General features: G+C 48.4%; 11 protein-coding genes across 11 annotated transcripts; 4 read left to right on the top strand and 7 right to left on the bottom strand.

Annotated features, from left to right (window-relative positions):
* Positions 1-54: 54 nt before the first annotated feature.
* N7455_005745 (CENP-N/CHL4 family protein) lies at positions 55-1,515 on the bottom strand (the record flags this gene model as incomplete). The annotated part of the gene is made up of 1 exon (XM_040959486.2): positions 55-1,515. One exon carries the CDS (start codon positions 1,513-1,515, stop codon positions 55-57), a length of 1,461 nt encoding a protein of 486 aa, XP_040809997.2.
* Positions 1,516-2,313: 798 nt separating this feature from the next.
* Positions 2,314-3,771, top strand: N7455_005744 (uncharacterized protein; the record flags this gene model as incomplete). The annotated part of the gene is made up of 2 exons (XM_040959495.2): positions 2,314-2,433; positions 2,506-3,771. 2 exons carry the CDS (start codon positions 2,314-2,316, stop codon positions 3,769-3,771), a joined length of 1,386 nt encoding a protein of 461 aa, XP_040810029.2.
* A 654-nt stretch (positions 3,772-4,425) lies between these two features.
* Positions 4,426-4,973, top strand: N7455_005743 (uncharacterized protein; the record flags this gene model as incomplete). Its single annotated transcript, XM_065605112.1, has 2 exons — positions 4,426-4,441; positions 4,489-4,973. The coding sequence occupies 2 exons, from the start codon at positions 4,426-4,428 to the stop codon at positions 4,971-4,973; spliced, it is 501 nt and encodes a 166-aa protein (XP_065462012.1).
* Positions 4,974-5,438: 465 nt separating this feature from the next.
* On the bottom strand, positions 5,439-6,281 carry N7455_005742 (putative extracellular cysteine-rich protein; the record flags this gene model as incomplete). Its single annotated transcript, XM_065605111.1, has 6 exons — positions 5,439-5,487; positions 5,554-5,717; positions 5,814-5,900; positions 5,973-6,065; positions 6,131-6,167; positions 6,250-6,281. 6 exons carry the CDS (start codon positions 6,279-6,281, stop codon positions 5,439-5,441), a joined length of 462 nt encoding a protein of 153 aa, XP_065462011.1.
* Positions 6,282-7,473: 1,192 nt separating this feature from the next.
* Positions 7,474-9,427, bottom strand: N7455_005741 (MFS transporter; the record flags this gene model as incomplete). The annotated part of the gene is made up of 3 exons (XM_040959562.2): positions 7,474-7,753; positions 7,809-8,927; positions 9,012-9,427. 3 exons carry the CDS (start codon positions 9,425-9,427, stop codon positions 7,474-7,476), a joined length of 1,815 nt encoding a protein of 604 aa, XP_040810000.2.
* A 1,506-nt stretch (positions 9,428-10,933) lies between these two features.
* On the bottom strand, positions 10,934-12,221 carry N7455_005740 (uncharacterized protein; the record flags this gene model as incomplete). Its single annotated transcript, XM_040959503.2, has 2 exons — positions 11,974-12,221; positions 10,934-11,890 (listed from the first exon to the last, which is right to left on the bottom strand). The coding sequence occupies exons 1-2, from the start codon at positions 12,094-12,096 to the stop codon at positions 10,934-10,936; spliced, it is 1,080 nt and encodes a 359-aa protein (XP_040809992.2). The 5' UTR covers positions 12,097-12,221.
* A 506-nt stretch (positions 12,222-12,727) lies between these two features.
* Positions 12,728-14,107, bottom strand: N7455_005739 (putative bZIP transcription factor (MetR); the record flags this gene model as incomplete). The annotated part of the gene is made up of 2 exons (XM_040959570.2): positions 12,728-13,320; positions 13,825-14,107. The coding sequence occupies 2 exons, from the start codon at positions 14,105-14,107 to the stop codon at positions 12,728-12,730; spliced, it is 876 nt and encodes a 291-aa protein (XP_040810033.2).
* Positions 14,108-17,460: 3,353 nt separating this feature from the next.
* N7455_005738 (uncharacterized protein) lies at positions 17,461-18,132 on the top strand (the record flags this gene model as incomplete). Its single annotated transcript, XM_040959563.2, has 3 exons — positions 17,461-17,651; positions 17,707-18,006; positions 18,069-18,132. The coding sequence occupies 3 exons, from the start codon at positions 17,461-17,463 to the stop codon at positions 18,130-18,132; spliced, it is 555 nt and encodes a 184-aa protein (XP_040810050.1).
* A 457-nt stretch (positions 18,133-18,589) lies between these two features.
* On the bottom strand, positions 18,590-19,923 carry N7455_005737 (uncharacterized protein; the record flags this gene model as incomplete). The annotated part of the gene is made up of 5 exons (XM_040959523.2): positions 18,590-18,912; positions 18,975-19,042; positions 19,119-19,236; positions 19,306-19,681; positions 19,750-19,923. The coding sequence occupies 5 exons, from the start codon at positions 19,921-19,923 to the stop codon at positions 18,590-18,592; spliced, it is 1,059 nt and encodes a 352-aa protein (XP_040810051.2).
* A 913-nt stretch (positions 19,924-20,836) lies between these two features.
* N7455_005736 (cytochrome P450) lies at positions 20,837-22,633 on the top strand (the record flags this gene model as incomplete). The annotated part of the gene is made up of 5 exons (XM_040959505.2): positions 20,837-21,073; positions 21,219-21,471; positions 21,533-21,651; positions 21,714-22,484; positions 22,541-22,633. The coding sequence occupies 5 exons, from the start codon at positions 20,837-20,839 to the stop codon at positions 22,631-22,633; spliced, it is 1,473 nt and encodes a 490-aa protein (XP_040810055.1).
* Positions 22,634-23,026: 393 nt separating this feature from the next.
* N7455_005735 (uncharacterized protein) lies at positions 23,027-24,572 on the bottom strand (the record flags this gene model as incomplete). Its single annotated transcript, XM_040959559.2, has 2 exons — positions 24,348-24,572; positions 23,027-24,285 (listed from the first exon to the last, which is right to left on the bottom strand). The coding sequence occupies exons 1-2, from the start codon at positions 24,523-24,525 to the stop codon at positions 23,027-23,029; spliced, it is 1,437 nt and encodes a 478-aa protein (XP_040810074.2). The 5' UTR covers positions 24,526-24,572.
* Between the last annotated feature and the right edge of the window lie 26 nt (positions 24,573-24,598).

The raw sequence follows: 24,598 nt of genomic DNA, 5'->3' as shown, positions 1-24,598 counted from the left end.
AAGCATCAAGCTTCTCAACTCCCCAAAATCCAAGAACACCAAACACAGATTCTTCTATATATCTTTTTGAAGCCGTTGACCCAGTCGAACAGTCGCAACACTAACACCTTCCTCGCCAGTCATCCACGACGGCATACGCTCAGGGTCAACGATGCCTAGCTCAGCAAGCCTGCGAATCCCGCCGATGACGTCGGAACCGGAAAAGGTGAGTGACACAGCAGGTAGCGTGGACGTAGAATCGTCAAGATTATCATCATCGTCATCATCAAGTTCATCACTAGAGCTCGGTTTGTCGAGGAGCCTGATATCAAGACGGTCCAGCGGTGCCGGGGCGAGTGATGACCCCAATGTCCCAAATCGGGAGTGGATGGCTAGGCGGCGTTTCTTTGAATCTGGAGAAACGGGGGAGGTATCAATACCGCTGGATCTTCGTTTTGCCGCGGATCCATTTGTATTTTCCTTTCCTTCTATTGGACTGGAATGACTCGTTTGAATATGCTCTTCAGGCGCAACAGTATTGGAAGGTCGAGGGTCCAGCGGACTTCCTTCAATGGCTGCATCTGCAAAGATGCTGAAGGCGCCATTTGATGCCGTTGATCGCCCAGGTCCTCGGAGGGCTAGGAGCGTGGGTAGGTTCTTTGCTGCCAGGGATGTCGCTTGCAGAGAAAATCGCTCCTGTGGGCGAGATAAAGCTTTGGGGATGGAATCGCGCACCAGACGCTGAAGAGTTCTTGTATCAGTAGCCACTGAGCTTGGCGAAGGAGTAGCTTTTGATCCGGTGGATGCTGCTATGGAAGTGTAGACGTAAGGGCAACTATCCGGGAAAGCGACGTAGATGACTCGGGACGAGTCAGTGAAGATCTCGGCTGCCTGTCTAGGGGATTGATATGGTGAGTCGACGACGAAGATACGTAGGAATGTCAGCGGCAGTGTTGCTGAGTGGGCGAGGTGGTAGTGGGCCTTGACCAACGGGGAGATTTCTCGCTGGAGGCCTTGCACAAATGTTGCCGCTTGCATGCGCGGTACAGAACCGGACCAGTCAGCGGGTGGCGGTTTGGAGGATTTCTTTTGCTTGGTATCAATACGACTGAGCTCAAGTGCGGTCCATCGAAGGCTGGCGGGGTGGTCGTCCATGTAGCGGAGGTCTGCCATGGCTAGCTGGCGCAGTGTGATTCCATGCCGCCAATCGCCTTCTAGGATTCGTTCGAGAACTTCGCGCTTCGCACCCTTTCGGTCCTGCAGATCTTCATATACCTGACGGACTTCTTCGATTGTCTCCCCCGCGGGGTATGAGAGGGCTTCGTCATCGTCGGGGCTATCTTCTTCGTCGGCCTGTAGGTATGGTGGGAATGAGGCAATGTTGCGATCGTCAAGCCATGTAAATGCCAGGTCCAGCAGTGCCTGTCTGGATAGCTTTCCCAGGGATTTTGTGAGGGACGGAGTCGAAGAGGGAATGCGGAGGTTATTTGGCAGACTCGCTGTTGTCGGGGCGCGAACTGCTTTAGGACGCGCCATGGCCGTAGCTCACAGGGTATTGGCACACCACCTGGGGGTGTTCAAGATCGTCTTATATCAATAGCAGGCGCATGCCTCTAGATCCATATCTTGATCTGTTCCCGTGCTTGTCCAAGTTCTTCTTGAGTCTAAATTCCAAATCACGCGTCAATAAATACGCACGTGATGATAAGTAGATAAGGATTGAGATGAACCCGATTATGTCATCTGGCGTTGACTGACCTCGGGAGGTTATCTGAGCCAAGACTTGTCAAAAAAACTGCATGAAGATTTTCCAAATTCAACATATGTTGTAGAAGATAAGAAAGAGAACACACTGCAGCTTAAATATAACATAGGCTGCTATACTAGCCACTCCATTTCCCGTATACGAAACTCATCTTCGTTCACACCAAGACTTGGCGCTAATTTATTCATTTGTGTTCTTTGTTCTTTATTCTCTTTTGCTTCATTCATTTTAGGGGTTTTAGATCGTACTCATCGATAGCGTCGACCTATCATATAATGGATGATATGGATGATATGTATAAAATGCATTATTGTACTTTATATAATGAATAAGAGTGCATAAGAAATTCGACCGAGGCATATGGTCCCAGCCCGCGAAAATGTGGGTCAAACGATTAACTTTGTCTCGAGGCCAAGGTTGAAATGTTGAAATGTTGCATGATGCCCATGGTCAGCATTTGTTTTAAGCGAATTTCTTGATCATAACTTCCAAGGTTCTCCGTCCCTCTCAATCCGGGGACTATATACGCTCTTCCTCACCTGAAACTGTGAACCTTTCCCTCCTTCACTATGGAGGCGACCGAACGCAAAAATGTTGCCGTAATTGGCACGGGCATGGCTGGGTTAGTTGTCGCATACATGCTCAGAAACGATCCTCAGGGGAGATTCGACGTCGAAGTATTCGAAAAGGTAAAAAAAATAAAATCCCACCCCGCGACACCGCATGCGCGAAATAAAGCTAATCCCAACAAAAACACACAGCAAGACAAACTTTCGCTCGACTCCGCGTCATACAACCTCACAAACCAGGATGGCGGAGCCGCAAAGCCTGAACGCCTCGATCTTCCCATGCGCACATTCGCCGACGGATACTATGAAAGTCTCAAGCGCATGTACGATTATTTCGGTATCCCATATGGCTCGCTACGCTTTATTTACTCCCTGTCGACACTACCGGACAATGCCACAAACCAAGCCACTCCATACTACATGCATTCCTCGAATAACCACCAACTACCTCCCCTGCGTCCGGAGGGCTTATCATGGACCGGGTGGCTGATCGAAGTGTGCTACCTGGCAATATGCTATTACTGGTTCAAGGCCTGCTGCTTTTTTGTAGCACCCAAAACACTGGAGTCGTCTGGCACGGAGGAATCTCTGCGACAATATGTGGAGAGGATTATGTTGCCCAATTACTACCTGAAAAACTACTTCCTGCCGGTCTTCGCGAGCGTTGCAACTTGCTCACACGACGCGCTGATGGATTTCCCAGCTCTTGATCTGGTCGGTTATGGGCGACGGACATTCCGTAAGAAGCACTACACAGTTCTTGGTGGAGTTCAGCATGTCGAGAAAAAACTGTCCGAAGACTTGACGTATAAACTTGGGATGAAGGTCACGGCGGTCGAGAATATCGGCACAAAAGTTCAAGTGAGCTGGATAGATACCCGTGATGGCCAGAGCAGCTCACGGCTATTTGACCATGTGGTTCTTGCCGTGACGCCCGACGTGGTTGGCGCGATTTTCCAGCCCCTCCGAAGCGCGATGAAGGCCGTTCCTACAACGACGGTTCAATCCGTTGTGCACCGCGACTTTTCTCGCATTCAGGATTCTAGCAAATCCCTCTGGGCGCAAGTGTCCCTGGCCCCCGGCGAATCAGCACCTCACCCCCTCCACATGTGCTCAGGCGCTACGGCGACTGAGACGATCCATGAACATCCGTCATCCGCTCTTATTACGACTTATCCCATTGCTCCGATTGACCCCGAGAAGGTCTTGTACACTGCCACATTCACTCGTGTTTTGAGATCATCCACCAGCAGACAAATCGTCAACCAGATTTTCCGCCAGAAGACGTCTGGAGATGATAAGAGCCAGCTTTGGCGGAATGGAGATGGAAATGTCTGGCTCGTCGGCGGTTGGTGCTGGGATGGGATGGTTCTGCTCGAGGGCTGCCTCGCTTCTGCGACAAGGGTGGCGAACGCCCTTGATGTCGAGGTTCCTTGGATGAAAGAATCCTCTTCATAACGACCTGTCACGAACATAACGAGACTTTCGTCTGCATATTCATTTCGGGCATTTATAAATGTTAATATATCCCTGGACGAATCATACATAGCATATATAATAGGAAAAAACGCATCATGAACATCTGACTTTTGCTACGATATACTAATCTGCCATAGTCTGTGGTCTGTGGGCCATTTATTTGGACCCCCTTTTTCTCGCTGTCTCTTTCCAGCTCGAACTCACAACAAGGTTCAGGTAGAATCCTATACAAACCAGATGCGCGGTAATAAGAGTACATGGCAATGGACACTGTTTTATCCCAGTCAGAAAGTCGAATCGGGTGAGTCTAGTGCGTCACTTACACATATGGGATCACCAAGATGATTGGATATCGGGGGACAGGTATTTAATGGTCCACAGCATCCAGGCAAAGGACCATTATTGATACACGTGAGGCCAGCCGGGCACTTGTTTTTAGGGATTAGTCCAGGGTCCTACAAAGGCACAGTTGGGAACTTACACATGTGTTCGACGATTGACAAAAAGGCTGACTCGTAGGGCAATTGATGCAATTCCCTTCAACACAGCCTCCACCTCCTGGTTCAAGATTGCACTGTTAAATAAAATACCAGTTAGTATGTCCATCCAATGCCATAGAAAGTACTCGATGAGATGGAGTTGGGGGGGGGTGAGTACGTACAGCTGTGCTACACGATCCACAATGCTTCGCGTCAGTCGTCAAATCAGTACACGTCCCACCACAGCAAGCCGGCCGCAAGCCCGTACATGGTGCAGCGATACAAGATCCACAATACTGCAAACTGGTAGATAAATCTGTACACTGCCCAAAGCAACAGCCAGGCTGTGTTCCACCACATGGCAAAGCCGAACAAGAATCACAGTGGTTAGTGTCGGAATTAAGATCAACGCATGTCCCCGAGCAGCAAGCCGGATTGACACCAGTACATGGATTTGCCGTGCAAGATCCACAGTGGTCAACAGCCACCAAATCTGTACAGGTACCAGAGCAACATGCTGGTCTAGAGCCCAGGCACGGGAGGGCTGTGCAGCTGCCACAGTGGGTGGGATCTGTGCTAAGATCCGTGCATATCCCGTTACAGCAGGCGGGCTGGGTGCCTGTGCATTTAGCGCCGCATGTACCGCAGTTGTTTAGGTCAGTGGCTGTGTTGACGCAGGTTCCGGAGCAGCAGGTTGGTTGATTTGGTTGGCACTTTTGGGGTATTAATATAGTCACCTAAATATAGTCTCAGTTGTTTGATAGGAGAACTAGGAAATATTACCGTTGTATGGCATGTCCCACAGTGGAGTGGATTAACAGCTAGGTCAGTGCATTGGCCAGAGCAGCAGCCTGGGCGGAGTCCGACGCATGGTAAAGCTGAGCAAGAACCGCAATGATTCGGATCGGAGGTTAGATCTGCGCAGGATCCACCGCAGCATGCAGTGCTCGTACCGATGCACTATTTCGTGGTATAATATAAGCAAGGTTGCCATTGTGGAGGCTGTGATAGTATCCCAGTATAGGGGAATGGTTGACTCACGGCATGATTGCAAGCTCCACAACTTGGCATTTGAGGAAATATCAGTGCATATTCCCGAACAACAGGCGGGGTTGAGACCAGGACAGGGGACAGCTGTGCAAGAGCCACAGTGTAGGGTGTCACTACTCAGGTCACTAGAAGTCCCAAAGCAGCAAGCTGGTGTAGTTCCATTACACTAAAATATATATTTACTAGGTAAGTCATTCCGTAGAGTAATAGGACAAACAGGTATTTAGCTTACCGTATTACTACACGAACCGCAATTAGTAGTCGAGGTCGCCAAATCAGTACACGTGCCCGCACAGCAGCCAGCCTGCTGTCCAAGACAGGGTGACGTATCGCAAGAACCACAGTGCTGGGGATCATTAGCGAGATCAAAACAGGAGCCTGAGCAGCAGGCTGGTACTTGACTAGTGCACTACTAAGTGGAATATGTTTTAGCAGATACACTTCCAATGTTGTGCTAGCAATATACTCCATTCAAAATGGGGCTTTACTCACGGTTATGTCACATGCACCGCAGCTGGCGAAATTGTTATCGAGATCTTTGCACACACCGGAGCAGCAAGCGGGTTGGGTTCCAGTGCACTATTTGGAAATAAGGTGTCAGTAAGGTATTATACAATGGCCGATGTCCCAAGAACTGGATCTTCTACTTACTGTTGGTGCATCACACGCTCCACAATTATCCACACTCGAGCTCAAATCCGTACACACTCCGTCGCAACAGGTTGGTGGTGAGCCGACGACGCACTATAGATAATATTATGTGTAAGAAATGGGCGCCCGTGGAGTAACATAATGGAATCAGGACATACTACGGCACCACAGCCTCCACAGTTCCCTGTAGTCCTTCTGCGCACTATTCGTAAACGATGGACCTTAGTCAAAATATTCTGATTTACTTATGGCTAAATTTGCGCATGATCGAACTCACATTTGGAATCCATGGAACACAATAGGTAGCATTTTGATGTGGGCTATGTATATCAAGAGAGGTGACATTAGATGCATTCACGGGGTTGGCCTTGACATGGCTATAAAAAGAGCTGAGAGTCCCTGTTCGAAGGTTAGAACCTAATACATATCTTCCACCGGTCAAAATAAAGGAGGTTTAACCTAAAAGAGGAAAGACAAACATCTGTACACAGGGCCACATCTAGTGATAGTATCGAGGGGATTGATGATATGGAAGATATTAGAATAAAAGGCTCTGTATCGCGCAATTCAGATGCAATGATACATCATGCTCTGGTTAAAGTAGTCTGCGAGGGGCTAAAAACTGCAGTCGGCCGTCTTTTGCTGCGTGTTACTCGATTCAACATCAAGGTCACCATCTTCTCGAGGCCTCCATCTCTATGCCTTACGAACTTCAAAACGCGGGCTATCTATATAAAACTAATTGACTTAGGTAGTAAATCAGTAACGATTTGAAAGAGATCTCTATCTGAGATTTACAGTTATATATTTCATGCCCATCCTCGTCAGATATATCTAGGTCAAAATGGGGTTACAATCAAATCACATCCTTACGCCACTTAATCTCACATTAAATGTCACAGTTCCAGAAAGTCATCTTGTCTGACATGAGTTACATACCGAATTTCCCGCTGGTAGAGCTTCGTGTTACCTGTTACCCAATAGATAGTCCGAGGAAGTCGAGCTGGATCCAGAACTGCTTTATAAACCAGCAGTCTTGTTGAAATATAACGGTGTATTCTCACCGCGTCGAATGCAATTACAACACTCAAGTACCGTTGATATATAATATCAACAGCAGCTGCCTTCAACTGGCGTTATGATAACGTTGTTTTATCCCCGGCTGAAATGCGTAACCATATATCGTCAAAACGGACAAAGACGCGAATAAAAAAGGAAAGGCGACGAGGTAAATCAATTGCATAGCATACTTGGCAGGACGAGGTCCTTGACTCCATACACACAGTATTATTGCACCTATGTCTCGACAAAGTAAGATAATAAGACCTATAGAAAACATTCCCCTGGATCAGCTAATACCACACTCAGAATTTAAGAGATTTGAACCAAGATTGCTTCATTGAGAAATGCAAAATATAGACGCTAGAATATTGATTTTTTATAATTACGTTTCCCTAATGGGAATATGATTATATACAAGAGCAAAGCAATTATATGTTCATTACCGGTGCACAGCCTCCTCCGCCTGTTCCTCGGCACTCTCAGCCGCATGTCCTTCCTGGACAGCTTCATAAAATGGCGCGAACTTGCTCTTCATCCTCAGCCTCTTACCGAAGAAGTAGAAACCAATAGGGATCGGAACAAGGACGGCCGCGACGCATCCGAGAAGCGTAGAAGCCCACTGGATACCCATTCCTTGGAACATCTGGCGCGAGAAAAGCGGGAAACTGGCTGCCACCATCGAGCGGCAGAATGTGTTTGCTGCGATGGCCGATGCGGCGCTGTATAATATGTTAGTACAGTCCACAAGCTGCGGGAATGGAGAGCATGACATACAACATAAGATATGTGTCAATCAGATAGTTGAACAATTGGATGAAGATGATTAGAAGACCAAATCCAGTAAATAGGCCACTCAGAGTAGGCACGATCCAGTGGATGGTACCATTGAAACCAGTCCATCCAAACCAGAAGAGCCCAGCGGCGAAGAGACCACCGCCGAGTATCACGGGCGGGAGACGCCACTCGGGGACGGGCACACCACCGTTCATGTCGAGTTTCTTGTTGTAGGCCTTGCTGGTGATGATGATGTAAGTCGCGGCGATGAATAGGCCAACCACCATGCCGAAGAGTGGGAGACCTCCGACACCAGCGTTCATACCGTAAACACCCTGGAAGACCAGGGTGTAGGCGGTCAAGAAGCAGTAGAGCAACCCATAGATAAAACTGAGGTAGATGGTGACGGCTAGGATCAAAGGTTCGTTAAACAGCAGTCGAAGCGGGCGAGAGAAGTTGTTTATGATCAGTTCTCGAAGATCGACCTCGATTTCCTCTTGCTTCGCGTGGATTCCCCAGTTCTTAGTCCGGCGGCGTAGCTCCGAGGCCTTGGCCACTAGGACAACAGGTGGGTATGACTCCTTTAGGAAGAAAATGTTCAGGAGGAAAGCGGCGAAACCCATAAAAGCGGGGATGTAGGCGGTCCAGCGCCAGCCGAGATAGGACATGTTAATGAAACCTCCGATGAAAGGTGCCAGGAGAGGACCTAGGAACACCGTCGAGGAGAACATGGCAATGGCAACACCACGGGTGCGGTTGTCCCAGATATCAGAGAAAACAGCAGCCACAACGGCCAAGGGACAACTGCCGAAGATACCACAGAAGAATCGGCAAATCATGAGTGTCTGCAAGTCTTTTGCGACTGCCACTGCGATGTTGAAGACTCCAAATCCGAACATGGCGATGATAATGGGGATGCGACGGCCCTGGAGCTCGGATAGTGGAGCCCATACCAAGGGACCTGAGGCGTAGCCGATGATGTATAGAGAGCTGGAGAGAATGGCAACTTCGAGGCCGACGCTGAAGTGTTTCGACACATTACTGGATGAAGCACTGAAAACGGCGGAATCGAAGGTGGAGCAAATACTGGTGAAAGCGAGGATGGCGCTAATGTAGCACCTGGGGTAGAAAGGTTAGTATCGGAGTATAAACGCTAAATTGAATGCGCAGTACAATGTGAAAATCCATGGCGAAACGACTCACTTCTTCTTCACAGGCCAGTTCAGCGGGTATAACGGGTCATTAGGCCCATCGAACTCCACAACATAATCCTCCCGTGCAGGGAGAGGTGGGGGGTAGGGCTTGTCCCCACCAAAAGCTGGCAATGGTACCCGCGATGGTCGCGACCGAAGACTCTCACCGACAGTGAGTGCATGTTGGGCGCGCTGCGTCTCAGTCCTGCTCAATGCTCTCGATGTTCCAGTCCGATGACGTTCCAAGTCCAGCTCTGTGTTCCGCGATTGCAACCGATGCACCTGCGGGTCATATACAGAGGATATGCTCGAGCCAGTTGACGATCCGATAGAGCCTGACGTAATTTGTCTCTCTATCTCAGCTGAAGTCCGTGGTTTTTCGCTCGATAGATGTGACCCTTCGGCCTCAGGCAGATGATCGGCCATATTGCCAGTGGTGACCGCTTTATCAATTCGGAGGTTATAGTCGGGGCCGATCTTGCAGATCTTCTTGGCTGCAGTCACTTTTTTTCCCCGTTGGGACTGTCAGAAAGATCGGAAAGGTACCGGGTGCCTGGATTATGTAGGGGGAAAAAGCTTTTTTTTCGCCATCCAAGAGCGGTCAATTTGTTTATAAAAACTTGACCAAAAAAAAAGGAGCGCCGAATGCAACTATGATCGTCTAGACCCACCACTTAGCGGCTTCAGCTTGGGCCAAACTGCCGAATTTATCGGCTAAAACGGATGTTAGCATGAGAACTTCCCAAGCAATTAGTAATTAAAATACTATATCAAGTTGATTATTGTATTGGAAGTTTGCCCATACGATTGAGCAACCATGTAAATCCTCAATCTCTCTTCCTCGCGAGCTCGGAATTTATTGAAGCAGATAGCTCCGGAGTCACCTGGGAGTGCCACCGCCTAACTACGTCATTATGAATCAAGCCGCCACGCGGGAGGCTTGCATGTGCTTTGCAAGTTACTATATTACGCACTATATTAGTATATGAGTAGGTATATTAATATATGATTACAGGGCCAAGCACATATCATATTAATACAAATGCACCATTCTGTACACACTTGATGTGCCTAGATACATCGTACCATATACCCTTCAGAGCTGGAGTGGAGATTAGGCACCTATGCTCCACAACGTAGCACCCACTATATACTCCGGACCGAGTACTTCGTAGATTAATAATGCACCGAACCTTTTCGACCGGCCATCCTTCCTCAAACCTTTGAAATCATCTTCTGTATAACCTTCCATAAAGTCCAACCTCGAAGACTTGCTCATCGCAACAACATGGTCATACAAGGCATTATGCACCAGCCATTTTCTGAAACCTGGAGCTCATTATGCTGGGTATTGACGGTTGCACTTGGGGTTGCCCAACACTCTTTGCTCTTCGCATGTTCTTGGACTCCCTTTGAGACTCGAAGAGGGGGTTTTGGAGATGCGGCATCGATAGGATATGTACCTTATTCGAATCTGGTAGTCGATCTTAGCTTGTTCCTAGGGGGTTCAGCTTGGCATATCCGAGTGGTTGGGTTCCTAGTGTCAGATTCAAGTCTGGTTGGTGGAGAGTGCTGGAAGTAAGGGCTTCATTGTGGATAGGTCCTCGATCCATCTGTTTATGAAAGAACAATGGCATTGTTTATTGGTTGGTTGACAATGCAAGCGCGGAGAAATATAATGTTTTCTAGCTTGGTAGGACTATCTGGTCATGTAGACGAGTGCAGATTCCAAGTGGAGGGTTAATGAGAAAGCCTCGCTTTTCCTCCTTTTCTTTATATGGCGTTCTATCGGAGTTCGTTGGTTGGGCCTACCCATTCTTCAAGCCGATACCAGAGTTTGAATAGGTCGCCTTGGGGATAATTCTCTCCGAGCTAATCTAATACATATTGACACATGAGACAGCCCACCCGTGGACTGGACCATCAAAACGCTCACTCTTTCCTCGCCACAACAACAACACCCCTAACAACCCTCCCCTTAGCCCACCACCCAAAAACAAACCTCGCCGCATGGAATTTCCCCAATTTAATCCCAAAAGGCCTCGCCTCCTCCGCCCTGCGTTTAATGAAACCCGCCAACCCGCCAAAAACGTGCTGTGAGACATCTCGGATCCGAATAGAAGCAGGATCATACCCAGCTGTAACAAGTAGCTCCACATATTCCTTCTCGGAAAGGAAGTTCCCGAATGGCGAGTTCGTTCCCCAGCACACCAGTCGGAGAAGGATCTTTTCGTACCAGGTTATATCATTAGATAGCATCAAGTCGAAGGCCATGAATGAGGCATTGAGGGTGTTGTGTGCATAGGTCAAGAGAGGAAGGCGCGAGGGGCGGAAGTGATATATCGTGTCCAGGGCCAGAAGCCATGTAGAGGTGTCTTCGTTGTCATTTTGTTTGTTTGAGGCTTCTTCAAGAGCTGTGATTGATTTCTTCAACTCTCCAGTCCAAGAGCTGGGTACTGCGGCGTCTGCACAGAAGATATCTGCCTGGATAAAGTCCTCGCTCTCTCGCTGCATATGGTGAATGCGGCTAGAGCCAAGCGCGGCCTGCGCTGGTTCCAGGGTGATCCCGATATAGGAATCTAGGCGTACCAAAGAGGAAGATGGCAGGTTTGTCTTGCTATGGCGATACCGCAGGCCTGACTTTGATGGTTGAATATCAGACGGAATACTGGAGACAGAAGCAGGGGTTGCTGTCCCAGTTCCAGACTCAGTACCGGACTGGGATGTAGAAGAAGAGCAATTTAAAGCCTTCGTCATGTACAACGACTGATCACCACACCCACACCCGACATCTAGGATTCTCACGGCGGACGCCTTCTCTGTTGATAGCGCAGCCGTGAGAACCTGATCTAGGAGCGCTGGGCATGCTTCTGGGAAGTCGTTTGTGTACTATAAAGTGGGTCAGTGTGGATTCAAAGGCGGTAAACTTGGCGAGACAGTTGGTTAAACGGTCTTTAGTTGGGTTGACTGACCTCCCAGTATCCCATGTTCATCCACATACTCTGCTGTGTGAGCTGTATGTTGAGGACGGCATGGTCTAAACCGTACACGTTTGTGTGTGGTTTGCGCAGGGCGCGTTTGAGGAAGCCTAGCATGTTAATAGTCAGGGGATGGGAGTAGACAATGATCCATTCTCTTTCGTCGAATTCTGCAAAGCTGGGTGGAGCTCGCCGGGTGAATTATGCGGTTGTCAATGCCAAGCTTAGGCGTACTTTGTACAGCATAGTCACACCTCATTAAAATGTACCCCACTTTATTGTAAACCTGTGTAATTTGTAAGGATTTGCTCTCCGCTGATCCTTACAAATTAATGTGTCACTGTATGTATATGCTTCTCTAGGGCTGGGTTTCAATACATATTCTATGAGACTTGAACAGGCATAAAACCGGGCTGAAACAAATGAATACTTGCATCTAAATCCTTAAAACTGCCGTGAAGAGACATCACTCATCCACCCACCACCCCCTCGACCTGCAGATGGTAAAAATCTGAAGTAGCTCTAGCTGCTAGAAAATAAGAAAATAACATCGCTGGGAAAAAAGAACACTATGAACAAGAAAGCAAAGATAGTGAGGTGGGGCTAACAGGGAAAAGCCCAGGACAGTCACCACCTGAAGCAGCAGAGTAGAGTAGCAGGGCAATCAAATAAGACTGGGGTTTCTTTTTTTTTTAAATTTTTGACGATTTTTTTCTTCTTCTTTCTTCTTTTAGCATTGGGCAATGCTTCATACAGTAGTGCCCACGCCGCGCTTCAGGTCGGAAATACTTGAGCCATCGGCCTTCTGTGAGGCCAAAAACTTCTTGAACATATCGGAGATGTCTTGCTCAGACTGCTCGTCAGCACCGTTCTTCTCCATGATCAGACCGCGAAGCCAGTGGTTCTCAAGCTCGAGCTGAGACACGCGAGCCTCAAGAATGTCGTTCTTGTCGGTGGTCTCCTTGACGGTCTGCTCGAGGGCAGCCTCACGCTGCTTCTTCTTCACACGGAAACGAGCACTGGCAGCGGTGTTACGGCGACGCTTGTCCTCCTCAGCCATGTGGCGACTAGCGTCCTCGGCGTTCTCCTGGGTGGAGTTTGCCGAGTTCTTGCGCTTGGTGCCGGTAACCGGAGTGGAAGGAGACATGGAAACAGATGGGGTCGGGGCGACCTTCGGGGCGGTGTTGATCGGCGCAGGCTGAATAGGTGCCTGGTTTACAGCCACAGACCCACTAGGAACGGAGGGAAGGCCCCCCGAATAGTGGGCATTGTGAATGGGCACCTGGACGTTGGAGCCGGTCAGGTCGGGCTGATAATCGGACATGCCATTGAGACCCTCAGCTGTAAAACCATTAGCATTGATTCAATTTCCAACAATATCCACATCGTGGGTTTCGGTTTCCCGAAGAGTAGTCTTGAGTCCGAGCAGGGGTGCCGATCACGTGGTATGGCGTAATAGCGGAGATCATTCACGCCAACGATCAAAGTCAAATTTGAGTGGAAGAAAACCCTGCTAGGGCCACGGGAAGGATGACATGCAGGGCTCAAATTTTCCAGCCAAGGAGGTCAAAGCTGTGCAAGGACATGGGATGATATTGAGGGTAGGAAGCGCACGAAGCGCCAAAAATGCCACGAGCCAAGACATGACTCGTGCAATAGGCAGGAATGACGAATTCGTAAAGCAACCAATGAAACAATATGCAAGGTGTAGACATTGGTCCCAAGGACACAATTGTGAACAGGTCCGCGGGGTATGGTGTGATCAGGGGACAACCGCGCAGCTCAGACTCGTGACTACCCAACCAGCGACGCGAAAGACAGGAACCGAAAATCAGCCACACTTACCATTCAGGAAATCCAAGAACTTCAGATCCGCATTGTGTGCGGATTGGTCTGAGACGACCTCATGCTTCTCGTCTTCTTGCGAGAATGGAGGCAGACCGCCAAAGTCGGTGAATTTGTCGAACTCGAAGAACTCGGTATTGGTGAACAAAGCCAGGTCCTCATCGTTGAAGGTGGTCTGCTGCTGTTGCTGCTGCTGAGCCTGGTCATACGGCGAGGGGATCGCGTTCAAGTCATCGAGGTATTGCGAGAAGTTGGGCATGCGACGCCCATTGTAGTTGGCCATGATGAAGGCTTTCCCGTATTTTCCGGTACGATCAGTTGAGGTCGAAGACGGAAACCGATTTTCTCGATGCCGATGGACTTTGTGGAAATGCGCGTTGCGCAGGCGGTAGAGACGTGACTCAAATGCCGAATGCGGCTCGGGGCGGATTCGTCGCGAGTGCGATGGATGTTGAAGCACCTGTTGTAAGGTGGCTAAATAATTCGATTCGTGTGAATCGCGATTTTGGGGATGTTGTAAAATGGATCGAAGCCGGAGAGAAGAGAGAAGTTGGGGCCACAAGTGGGTTTTTTCTTTGAGTGAACGTTCAGTGGGGGGGAAGCCCGGGGCCGGAGGGGTGGATGATGATTAATCCCCCCAATTTGCCTCCAGGGCTTCATTTGCCTCCCGATCCGTACAACTGGGGATTTGGTTTCTCTTGGAAATATTATATACTTATAACTGTCAACTGTATTCCCTTTCTCTTCCAATTTACTCCACCTTTTTATTCCTTCCCACTCTCTATCTTGTATATACAAATGATATACAATTGTTATAGAAATCCGATCGAAGGCCGAGAATCGGAGTCCACCGAGGTTAAATCTTCGGTTCCACGTTCCCATTTCGGATTAGGAAATCCCACGACGATCCGATTGATTATTATTATTTCTATATAAATTATAGCATACAATGTTGTATGATATGAGATGAATCCTGCATGAATCACGAATCACGCATTACTCCTCAATTCCTCATTTTCCTAGGCAGTAGTACTTCCAATAAACCTAGCGACAAGCGCGGCTCTCATACAAATCAGACCCCGAAACGGCGGGCCCCGAAACCGGGGTCTGCAACCGTTGATTGGCGGACCCTCACCAGCTTGGTCAGCGTCCAAGGCAGCCTCTGGAGGAACGCCGCTGGTTTTCAGGTGAAGTTATTCCTAGTTTATCCGAAGTCGCACCGAATTATTCATCAACATAGCTCATTTTAATTGTCTTATCTTAGTGTCTACTACTTAGCTATTAACTAGGGGATTATTCTAACCCTTGTCATACAAGCATCCTAAGATACTAAGACGGGATATACATATAAGGCCCTTGCTGATCCTCAAGCACAGACTCTTACAATGGTTCTAAAATTCAAATGTCGAATTGACTCGGACGCAGTTTAACGTTGCTTATGTTGTACAGTGATTCCGCAAAAGTATTGCATTTTCTGCTACCGCTTCATACCGCCCATTACCCCTTGAATTTTTATTGGTGGACATTTAGCCGGCAGAATTTAGGCTGCTAACAGTGCACTGGCCAGTGGTGGCCGAGTATAAAGAGAAGACGAAGTCGTCAATCTCTTGAGTTATTAGGAATCACAAACTCGATACAATAATGAGTACTCTTGTTTCGATGGTGGATACAATGTGCATACAACATACATATTAGCATGTGGAATCATTTTCTTAGTGTCTCCACACTTCATACACACTGTACTTTGTAGATCCCACAACGTGATGCTGTCATAACTAGTCTAGTTCCTGCAACATGCCATTTTCCTCTATCCTTTATGCTAACCTTCGAATTCTCCTAAATTCTACTCTTTGGGGCTAGCCAGGCCTCTGAGTCCCATTCAAGGCATCTCATTTGCTTGTTGGACGTTCTTAATATCCGCGTATCCGCGACATCTGCTCACAACAGTTCCGTCATGATCTCGAACTCAATATCGGCACTGCTGCCCATCTTGAGCATGTTGGATATTTAGTTGAAATGAATGCTCTGGCATAAAAGAGTCTGTGTTGATTAGACTTATTTTCAGTGCAGGAAACTTGTTAGAAGAAACAGATAGTTATCTACTCTCTGGCTAGGAACCAATTCAGCTTCGGAAAAGGTGTATTATTGGAATAGTCTCCAGGTTGGTTCAAATTAAATTTAGGTCATATAATGATGTCGTATGAGCAATTAGTCAAGAAAGGATCTGGTAGAAGGTCAGTCCACACCCCCAGGAAATGATTTGGCTAATACACCTTCCCATCTACGGGAACACGACACAATATTACGTATGAATCATTAGCGTGGCTAATCCATAACCTACTATTATACCATCAATAAAAAGATGAAACCAAGCACACAGCTAGGCAACTGTAAACATAAAGTACATCTATAGCTTATGGAATTCAGCAAGCTACCGGTCGAAGTGAGCTTAACTAAGATTATGAGCCATCTAATAAAACTCACCGAGTGTTCCACGAATTCTGGGCGGCGTTACCCTTTTTTATTGCCGATATAAATGTGGAAGGTAGGTTGAGTGGCGGAGCAAAAGCCGGGTTAGACAATATCTGGTGGTTGTATATGAGTTGGAGAAGTCCTCTGGGCAAACAAGTCTTGATAGTGATACGTGAGCTTGCACTGATATGCCAAATATCAAAACTATTGAGATAATCGAAGCGGGTATACAAAAGTCCTGTGCACCCTTGGGAGCTAGCACAGACATAGCTACCCTATGGGCCTGGAGGCTGGCAGTTAATTCCAGCTGACTCTCCACATCGAGAGGGGTTGAATGTCAGATTGGTATCCTAGTTTCCAGTGTCGATAACAAAAGGCTTAGCCGTGTGGATGCTTGCCCATATCCCAGTGCACCATAGAATTAACAGGTGGAGATATGGCAAACATCGGGTCCAAGTACAGACCTGGAATTAGAAGGCTTGTGGCTTCGACCGGAATTTGGAGTTTTAGTATCTTTTTCATGTATCCTGCGAGACGTCACACTGCGACACTCGTGAAGACTTTGTGCTCATTTGTATGATTTCACGGGATACGAATCAACTGTATAGAAGTCGATGACACGTTGCTCAACTAGCCCAATGACTACAGACAGCCCTCGCACATGACTCTGCAAATATTGCGTACATTCTATTCAATCTTCGTACTAAAGGCTTCCTATTAGGTGTGTCAAATGAGACAAAGGGCCCAAAAGCAACCTTTGCCAAACCGTGTGAGCAAGTGAGGCAAGTCAAATGGTGGGTAATGGGTGTCCCAGTTCTGCTTTACCTCTTACCGACATAGTATTCCCCCAGGAAGCATAACCAGAGAAATGATAATTTTATTCAATTGCTGGAAGGAGACGTTCGCCGGTAATATAAACTTCTCGTGGCAACCTTGAACCGGATGAGCTCTGAAAGGTTCATCGGGACCCCCCGGGACATTATTGCGCAGCAGACAGCCTTCCACAGGAACTGTCAAACCCGAAGTCCTACCTGGCCAAAGTAACCGTGTTGGAGGGCAATGATTCTTCGTGTCCAAATTCCCAACTGCCAATATAATTCCCACTGCAGCAACCCGCATGGGCATGATGCAAGCATGAGAAGCACAATTCATCCCTCATCAAGGATGGGTCAAAAAGGGCCGCCATTTATATCAAACCCCTCGTCTTTTCGGTTTGTTGCAGGTCAATCGGGAAACAATAGCGACAAGAACAGGCAAAACAACGGAACGGAATCTCCCGAAGACGACATAGATAAAGACCTGGACGAGCTTTCCGAGGAGGAATGGTTCCAAACAGGAGTCGACTTTGTCCTGTCGTAAGTATCCGCATACTCCACTCATATTCCTGACATTGTGCTCACGAACTTGTAGACTGGAACGGCCGTGCCTGTCGCATATCTCAAGCGCACATCCCACGGGCCATGCTGTGTCAATGCAAGGCACACTGCTACAACTTGCACCCCCAACCCTCGACAGCGACTCGCGATGGCAGGTCTCGGCGGAAGTCTTTCAAAGGCTCTTTGAGATGGCGGATAGGCTTGACTTGGATGGGTACATTACGCCTGTCCAGGCGTGGAACAGGATAAGGGACCATGAGAACTTTCCACGATTGACGCGTGAGAGATTGAAAACGCTGGAAAATGCCATGAGGCCTAATATCAAGTGTCGGGGGTGACTATTTGATTCCTTTTCTCGATTGATAATATTGTGTACTAATGAATAATGTACTGCAGATTCGCAGCAATTATGGAGGAAGCCATCTTCGAGATATTGCTGAACAAAGCCTTAGGTCCTTGAACAATGGTTTCTTCGATATTTGACCGACCTTTTTCGCTTGATGCTTTGTTTGTCTTGTTTCATTTCTTTTTCACTTGTATTATTTGCCCTTAGAGGCCAGAAGAATATATTTGACGCGTTTTAGTAGTATATCTGCTATAAAGAAAAAGACCCATCGCCGCGATACTCATGAATTAGTAGATAAACTATGTTAGAAATGCCAGAAAAATCTTCGACTACTGCAATTGTAGGCTTTTGGGTGAATGGAAAACTCCAAAAAGCTCTCCTCGAAAGGCTTGTATGACGATGCGTAAAATTATGCAAATAGGTTCCAAAGCTTTAAATACATGAACGACTGAGGGGACAACTATAAAAGATGAATGAATCTGTCTAATAAGAATAGTTTTATTTGTGTTTTAATATTCTAGTCGACGGCTGCCCATTCCTTGTAATGGATTATTTTGCTTGACCAACTCCTTTACAGGCCGTGATTATATGTCACTGAGACCTCGGTTGTCATGTTGATATTTTCACCTTTCAGAGGAATAGGATCTAGGATCGCCGTTTGACTACCCGAGTCATGAACAGTCGTATGTCCAATGTCCGTCTGAGTTTCTCCCTGAGAGTTGTCAAAGACCTTGCGGTTGAGAGGCAGGCGTGGGTAAGGGATCATGTTATAATTGTCTGGTGCTGTGCTGGGGGATATCTTCGCTAATATAGGCTTAAGCGCGGGAATGGATGCAGCGGTGATAGCAAGACCATCTTCTACAGCCGCCCAGACCAATAACGGAGCAAGTTCCCCTAAGAAAAGAGAAGAAATTAGTCTGAGGCAATAACGAAGAAATAAACAAGCAGTGGCGTACATGTGAAGTCGGATTTGGCCGAGAGTGCCACAAGGTGGATGGTCTTGACTATGGATGCTGCGCCTGCGCTTGGAGAGCCAAGTTAGTCAGTACGTGGAGTTGACGGTGAAGAGGTTGTGTAGGGGTTTCCGCTCAGGGACTTACAAGATTCCAAGACTCATTGCAAATGCCACACCAAGCTTTTCCTTTTTCCTCATTTGCAAGTTCCAGACAATCGTCCACGGCAGCAATGCTAGGACGAAATCTTGTGCTCCAGAATAAGCTGCATGAGGGAATTGGCGCGTTAGTCGTCAATAACACAATGAAAGCATACTTCCGCAGGAAGACTTACCACCAACAAAGAGCGAGAAATTGGTAAAGACGTGCGATGGCCAACACTCTGATGGAATCATCGGATTCCACAGATGCCGAGGATCCTTGCATTGCAGGAAGACAAAGAGTGCAGCCAAGATGTTGACAATGTTCATTGTAACAATCACGAACCATAGCAGGATAACCATCCATCTGTGGACCACGATCCGAAGCAATGTGACAGCAAAGGATGTCTTGCCTAAGGTGCATGCCATGATTGCCAGAGTTTCACCAATGTTGCACAAGAGTGCCACCTGGATGAGGTTATCTGGGGTTTTCTGGACAACTACAAGGTGTTGGCCTAAGCCCAGGTTCGCAGCAACATGGCAGACAGCAGCGTATCCAACTAGGCAACACTACCAATGAATTGACGTCAGTAAGATCATCCAAGTCAGTCAGCCATGAGAAGGAAGGGGTCCCTTACAATTGCCGCAATTGCAATACCGTCATCCCAGCCAAAAACTCTCCGCATGTATACTCGCACGTACAAGCGCATCAAAACGAAGGCCAAAGGAACCATCGACATCGTCCACATCACACCCTGCACCGTAGGAGCCTGGCTCTCTAGCGGGAGAGGTGCACCCCCGCTAGACGACATTCTCGGCGTTTATCAATGTTGCGCAGAAAAACAGCCCGGGATATACCCGTAAGCTTAAATATTCAACTCCCTCAGACGTAGGCATGCCACAAATGATTAAAATCGAGCATATGGGACTCCTGGGGATTTAGGCATTGTCAGCAGTATGTCATATTCTGAAACTACCAAAGTAGACTAACCATCCCGAAAATATAAGATATCCCGAAAATATAAGATATCACGGGGCGAAGTCCAAAACAAAAAAAGGTAATAATTGTCATAGCCAGTGGAGCCTATGTACTCCGTATCATAACTGACTCTAGAAAATATCCAATCGACCGGTTTAGGGGTTTAGGGGCTTCCCGATCTGAACAAGTTTGTTGTTGTGCATGGACTCGCTTACCATGGCAGTGGATGCAGTGGATCTGCCAGGTCGAAAATAACATGCCCCGCTGTCGAAAAGCCACTGGAGTCCTTCGGCCGCTAGGGCGACGCCGCTGTAAAGCCAAGGTTGTCGTAGCCGAATTAGGAAATTGGTTTTATGACAGAGCCATTCACAATCATCGACAATCAACTGCCGACTCCACATTCCGGCCACCCCCGTCGCAGACGAGCGCTAAATTCCGCTTGGATATTGGTTTTATATCATTGGAGTATCGTCAACGCTTCATCCCGCCGTTCACCTTGTTCTCCGCAATGACCCCCACTCTCACGCAGGTTGAAAATCGAGAATGTTGGTCAAATGGCGCGCCCCTTTTATCTTAATAGCCCTACGGCCTAGGGTCTTCGAGGGGCTTTGAAAGGCTGCACCTGTCAATAGTGCTACACGTCTCACGAAATTCTGGCTATTGGCAGTGCATTGAATTTGGAACCCTTGCCGCACTGCACGTACCTTTGTGCGCGCACAGAATCCACATCTGCAACGAGCTTGGAAATGATCCCTCTTCCTTCCAGCCTGTGGGGCCAGGCCCTGGTCACTCTAGGTCTGCTTGTTGTGACAAAGCTGACGTTGGATGTGTTCTTTTCTCGTTTGAGATCCATTCCTGGCCCGGTGTTGGCCAAGATCACTGATCTTTGGCGTGCGTCTCATGCATATGGTGGACGCATTGATCTCAAGAATGTTCAATTACACCGCAAATATGGCACAGCGGTACAGGTCGGGCCTAATTGCGTGAGCATATCAGATCCGAATCTAATTCGGACAATCTACTCCACCCGCAATCCATGGAAAAAGGTTAGATATATCGCCTCCTAGTCAATACCATCCTTTCTAGATGTGAGAATTGACCGTGCTGACCTATCGTAATCACGTAAAGAGTGATATGTACCGCCCCAATGATGTACTGCTTGAAGGCCACCGACTGTCGAATCTGTTCAACACCCAGGATGAAGATTGGCACAACCAGAATATCCGACCTATTCGGAGCCTTTGGACCATGACTAAGGTTCTGGAATACGAGCCTTTCATCGATGAAACGATAACCAAGTTTGTGGACAAGCTAGCGCTGAGATTTGTCGATGGTGATAACGCAGGAAAGGTTTGTCCGGCAGATGAATGGATTGGTTTCTGTGAGCATACTCTCAAAATCTCCCTGTGAGGCTGCGTAAATTAGACTAACACACCACATAGTTGCCTGGGATGTCACCGCCAACTACAGCTTTGGTCGGCACTATGGATTCATTGACCAGGAGAAGGATGTCGACAATTTAATCACCGACTCCACTGCTGGCCTGAGATACTTCGCACCGGTAAGTACCCCAATATCAACGACCCGACATGAGCAAGGAGCGTGACTGACACGTCCTACTAGGTCTCTCAAATCCCCTGGATTGACAACATCCTTGACAAAAATCCTATTAAGCGCATTGGGCCCAAGCCCACCTTGACAGGCGTCCTGTATGCCTTCAAGGTCGTCGCCGAGTATCAGGCCCAGCTCGCCGAGAAGAAAATATCCGCCGGTACTGTCGATCATACGCTCGACAAATACGTGCAGCTGAAAGAAACGTACCCCGACATGGTAGATGACAACCAGATTGTCAACTGGCTGATGCTGAGCATTCTTGCTGGAGGCGACACGAGCTCGGCTACTATGCGTGCTGCCGTTTACTACCTAGCCAAGTCACCTGCTGCGACGGCCAAACTTGCCACAGAACTCAAAGCCGCCGGTATTTCTTCCCCCGCTCCCTGGAAGGAGATCCGCGACTTGCCGTACCTAGATGCCGTTATTCGTGAAGCTCTGCGCGTCAACCCCGGTATTGCCATGATCTTCGAGCGTGTCGTTCCAGAGGGTGGATTCACGCTTCCCGATGGACGATATCTCCCCGCAGGCACCAAGGCTGGGATCAATCCCTTTGTGACAAACCGTGATTTCGGGGTGTTCGGGGATGATGCCGATGAATTCAATCCGGACCGCTGGTTGCAGGGCAAAGATGAAAGCTCGGAGAACTTTGAGGTTCGCCTGCGTCGGATGAAAGATACTGTCGACTTATCTTTCGGTGGTGGAGGCCGGGTTTGCATGGGTCGGTATCTCGCTATGTTAGAGATCAAAAAGTTGATTGCGTCGCTGTACAGCTCCTTCGATGTGAGTGGCTTATTGGTGTTTCTTGGATTCCAGCTTGGTGCTAACTCACGATATAGATCCAACTGGTGGATCCCAATCATGAATGGAAGTACCAAAATGCCTGGTTCGTGTATCAGTACGATATGCCCATGGTCATTCGGCGCCGATGAAGCGATGTCCGCAGGCCAATTGGTCTTGACAGCTAGAGGTTGATGGATATCAACCAATACGACGAGGATATGTACATGTAAAAGGTAATCAACCGGAGCCGAATCTAGGAAAGATCTAATGAATACACGAAAGATCCGAAATTGCACGCAATATGGATTGAATAGAAACGAATTTGTCCATACCACATAGGGTATCAAAGTCCCAGCCTAGAAAACGCCGCCAAACAATTAAGAATATCCAGGTCCTTGGAAGGTTTCCATGCATCAAGTCATTATGTAGTAAAGGATCGCTGTTGCTTCGCTCAATCTTCCGGACTCTCCATACGTAAATTCATTCAAACACACCTCGCCGTTCGTGATTGGTAAAGGTGTGCGGGTACATGCGATGTCGAATCACGCCTTGAGCTGCTCAACGGGCAAGGCGGTTGTGTCTTTAGGCGCCGCTTCATCCTCATTTTTCTCGACTGGCTTTCCGTCGTTGCCTTCCTCGCCGGTGATTTCTCCCCAGCCAGAACTTCTTCGACTCATGCGACCAGCCATGGCCAATGGGCTGCTAATACCCCCGGCGATGCTGGCAGCAGTACTGTCATTTCGACTGTGAGATTGAACACCGCTGCGAATGCTGGCTGTATCACCGCCGGCGGTTTGCTTAGTTGTGTACAAGCCGCCCCGCTCTGCAGTGGAGCTGGCTAGCGGAAGTGCTCCGGAGGCCGAGTAGACACTGATGCGTTCAGCACTAGCAAGGCCAACAATACTTGGTCGGCTCAGCACCCCCGACGCATTGAACACAGAGGTATTGGATGCTTCAGTCGTGTGTCCACTCAGAACACTCAGCGGTAGGCTCTCCCGACTACCACCGAAGACAGAAGACGGAGCCAATCCACGTACAGATGCATTGGTGTCCAGGGAGTTGCGACGACGACGCTTAGACGAGCTCGCCAAAGTGAGAAGAGAAGCGTTATCCGTCAAAGCATTGTTTGCAGTTGCGGCGCTGTACGTCATTGAATGGTTCTGGGGCACCAGGTGCGAGGGGACTGCGGTAGCAGGTGAGGTTGAAGGAAATTGGTGAGAGAATTGAATTTGGTGGTTTGAAGAGCTCTGTGTCGAGCTGCCATGGTGGTGTCCATTGTGGGTGTTTTGCGCGTTGTACAGTTGGGTCGAGGGTGCCGCCGAGTGCACAGTGGTCAGGGTAGTAGTCATCGATCGAATCGAAGGTGCAGGCGACGAGAAGGTGCTACCCTCGCCTCCTCCATGCGTGCTAAATCCTTCAGTGCCAGTCGTCAATGTGCCCGCCTTGGAATAAGCTGTTTCGGAGAATGCGGCGTCGCCGTTGGTTGAAATGGTTGGCGCAGCGGACTTCGCGCCCGTCAGGGGAGCCGGGTTCTCATAGCCCGAACCCAAAGATGGGTCGCTCCTGGAGCGAGATTCTGCATAATGATCATCCGTGTATGAATCAGTGGGTGTCTGAGTCCCTGTGTCACGGTTGATAGTTCCAGAGAGCGGGTATGGATTGTTTCCTTGATCGCTCTTCTTGCCCTTATTGCCCGTGTGGCGCTTGTTGGACCATCGATTTGTCGTAGAGTCAGAAGAACTCTTCAGGTTCGCCAGGCGTTTCACCCAGTTCGAGAATGGACGGCGACGTGCATTCCGGTCTGTTTTGTATGAATCCCTTAGCAGCGGTTCAGGGTGACCAACATGAACAATGTGTACTCACCATGCACCCTAGCAGGACCATCAGCAGTAGCCATTCTAGCTTGAAGAGGTAGCCTAGTCACTACCCACTCGAGCTTGCGAAAAGTCAAAGGTAGGCAAGGGAGTAGTGCCCTGGGGATCGAGCCGCGCCGAGGCAGATGGGGCAGCGGGCGGGGAGACTGTTTATCCGTACACGTCATGTGCCTGCCTTCAATGTTGCCTCTTGAACTTCTACTTGAACATATTCTCAGCATTCTGGGCGTTTTATGCTTT

Source organism: Penicillium solitum, assembly GCF_028829755.1.
Source record: "Penicillium solitum strain IBT 25940 chromosome Unknown utg000003l_segment0_segment0, whole genome shotgun sequence".
Classification (NCBI taxonomy): domain Eukaryota; kingdom Fungi; phylum Ascomycota; class Eurotiomycetes; order Eurotiales; family Aspergillaceae; genus Penicillium; species Penicillium solitum.
Note: the sequence above shows the minus strand (reverse complement) of the source record. Positions and strands in the feature narration are given on the sequence as shown.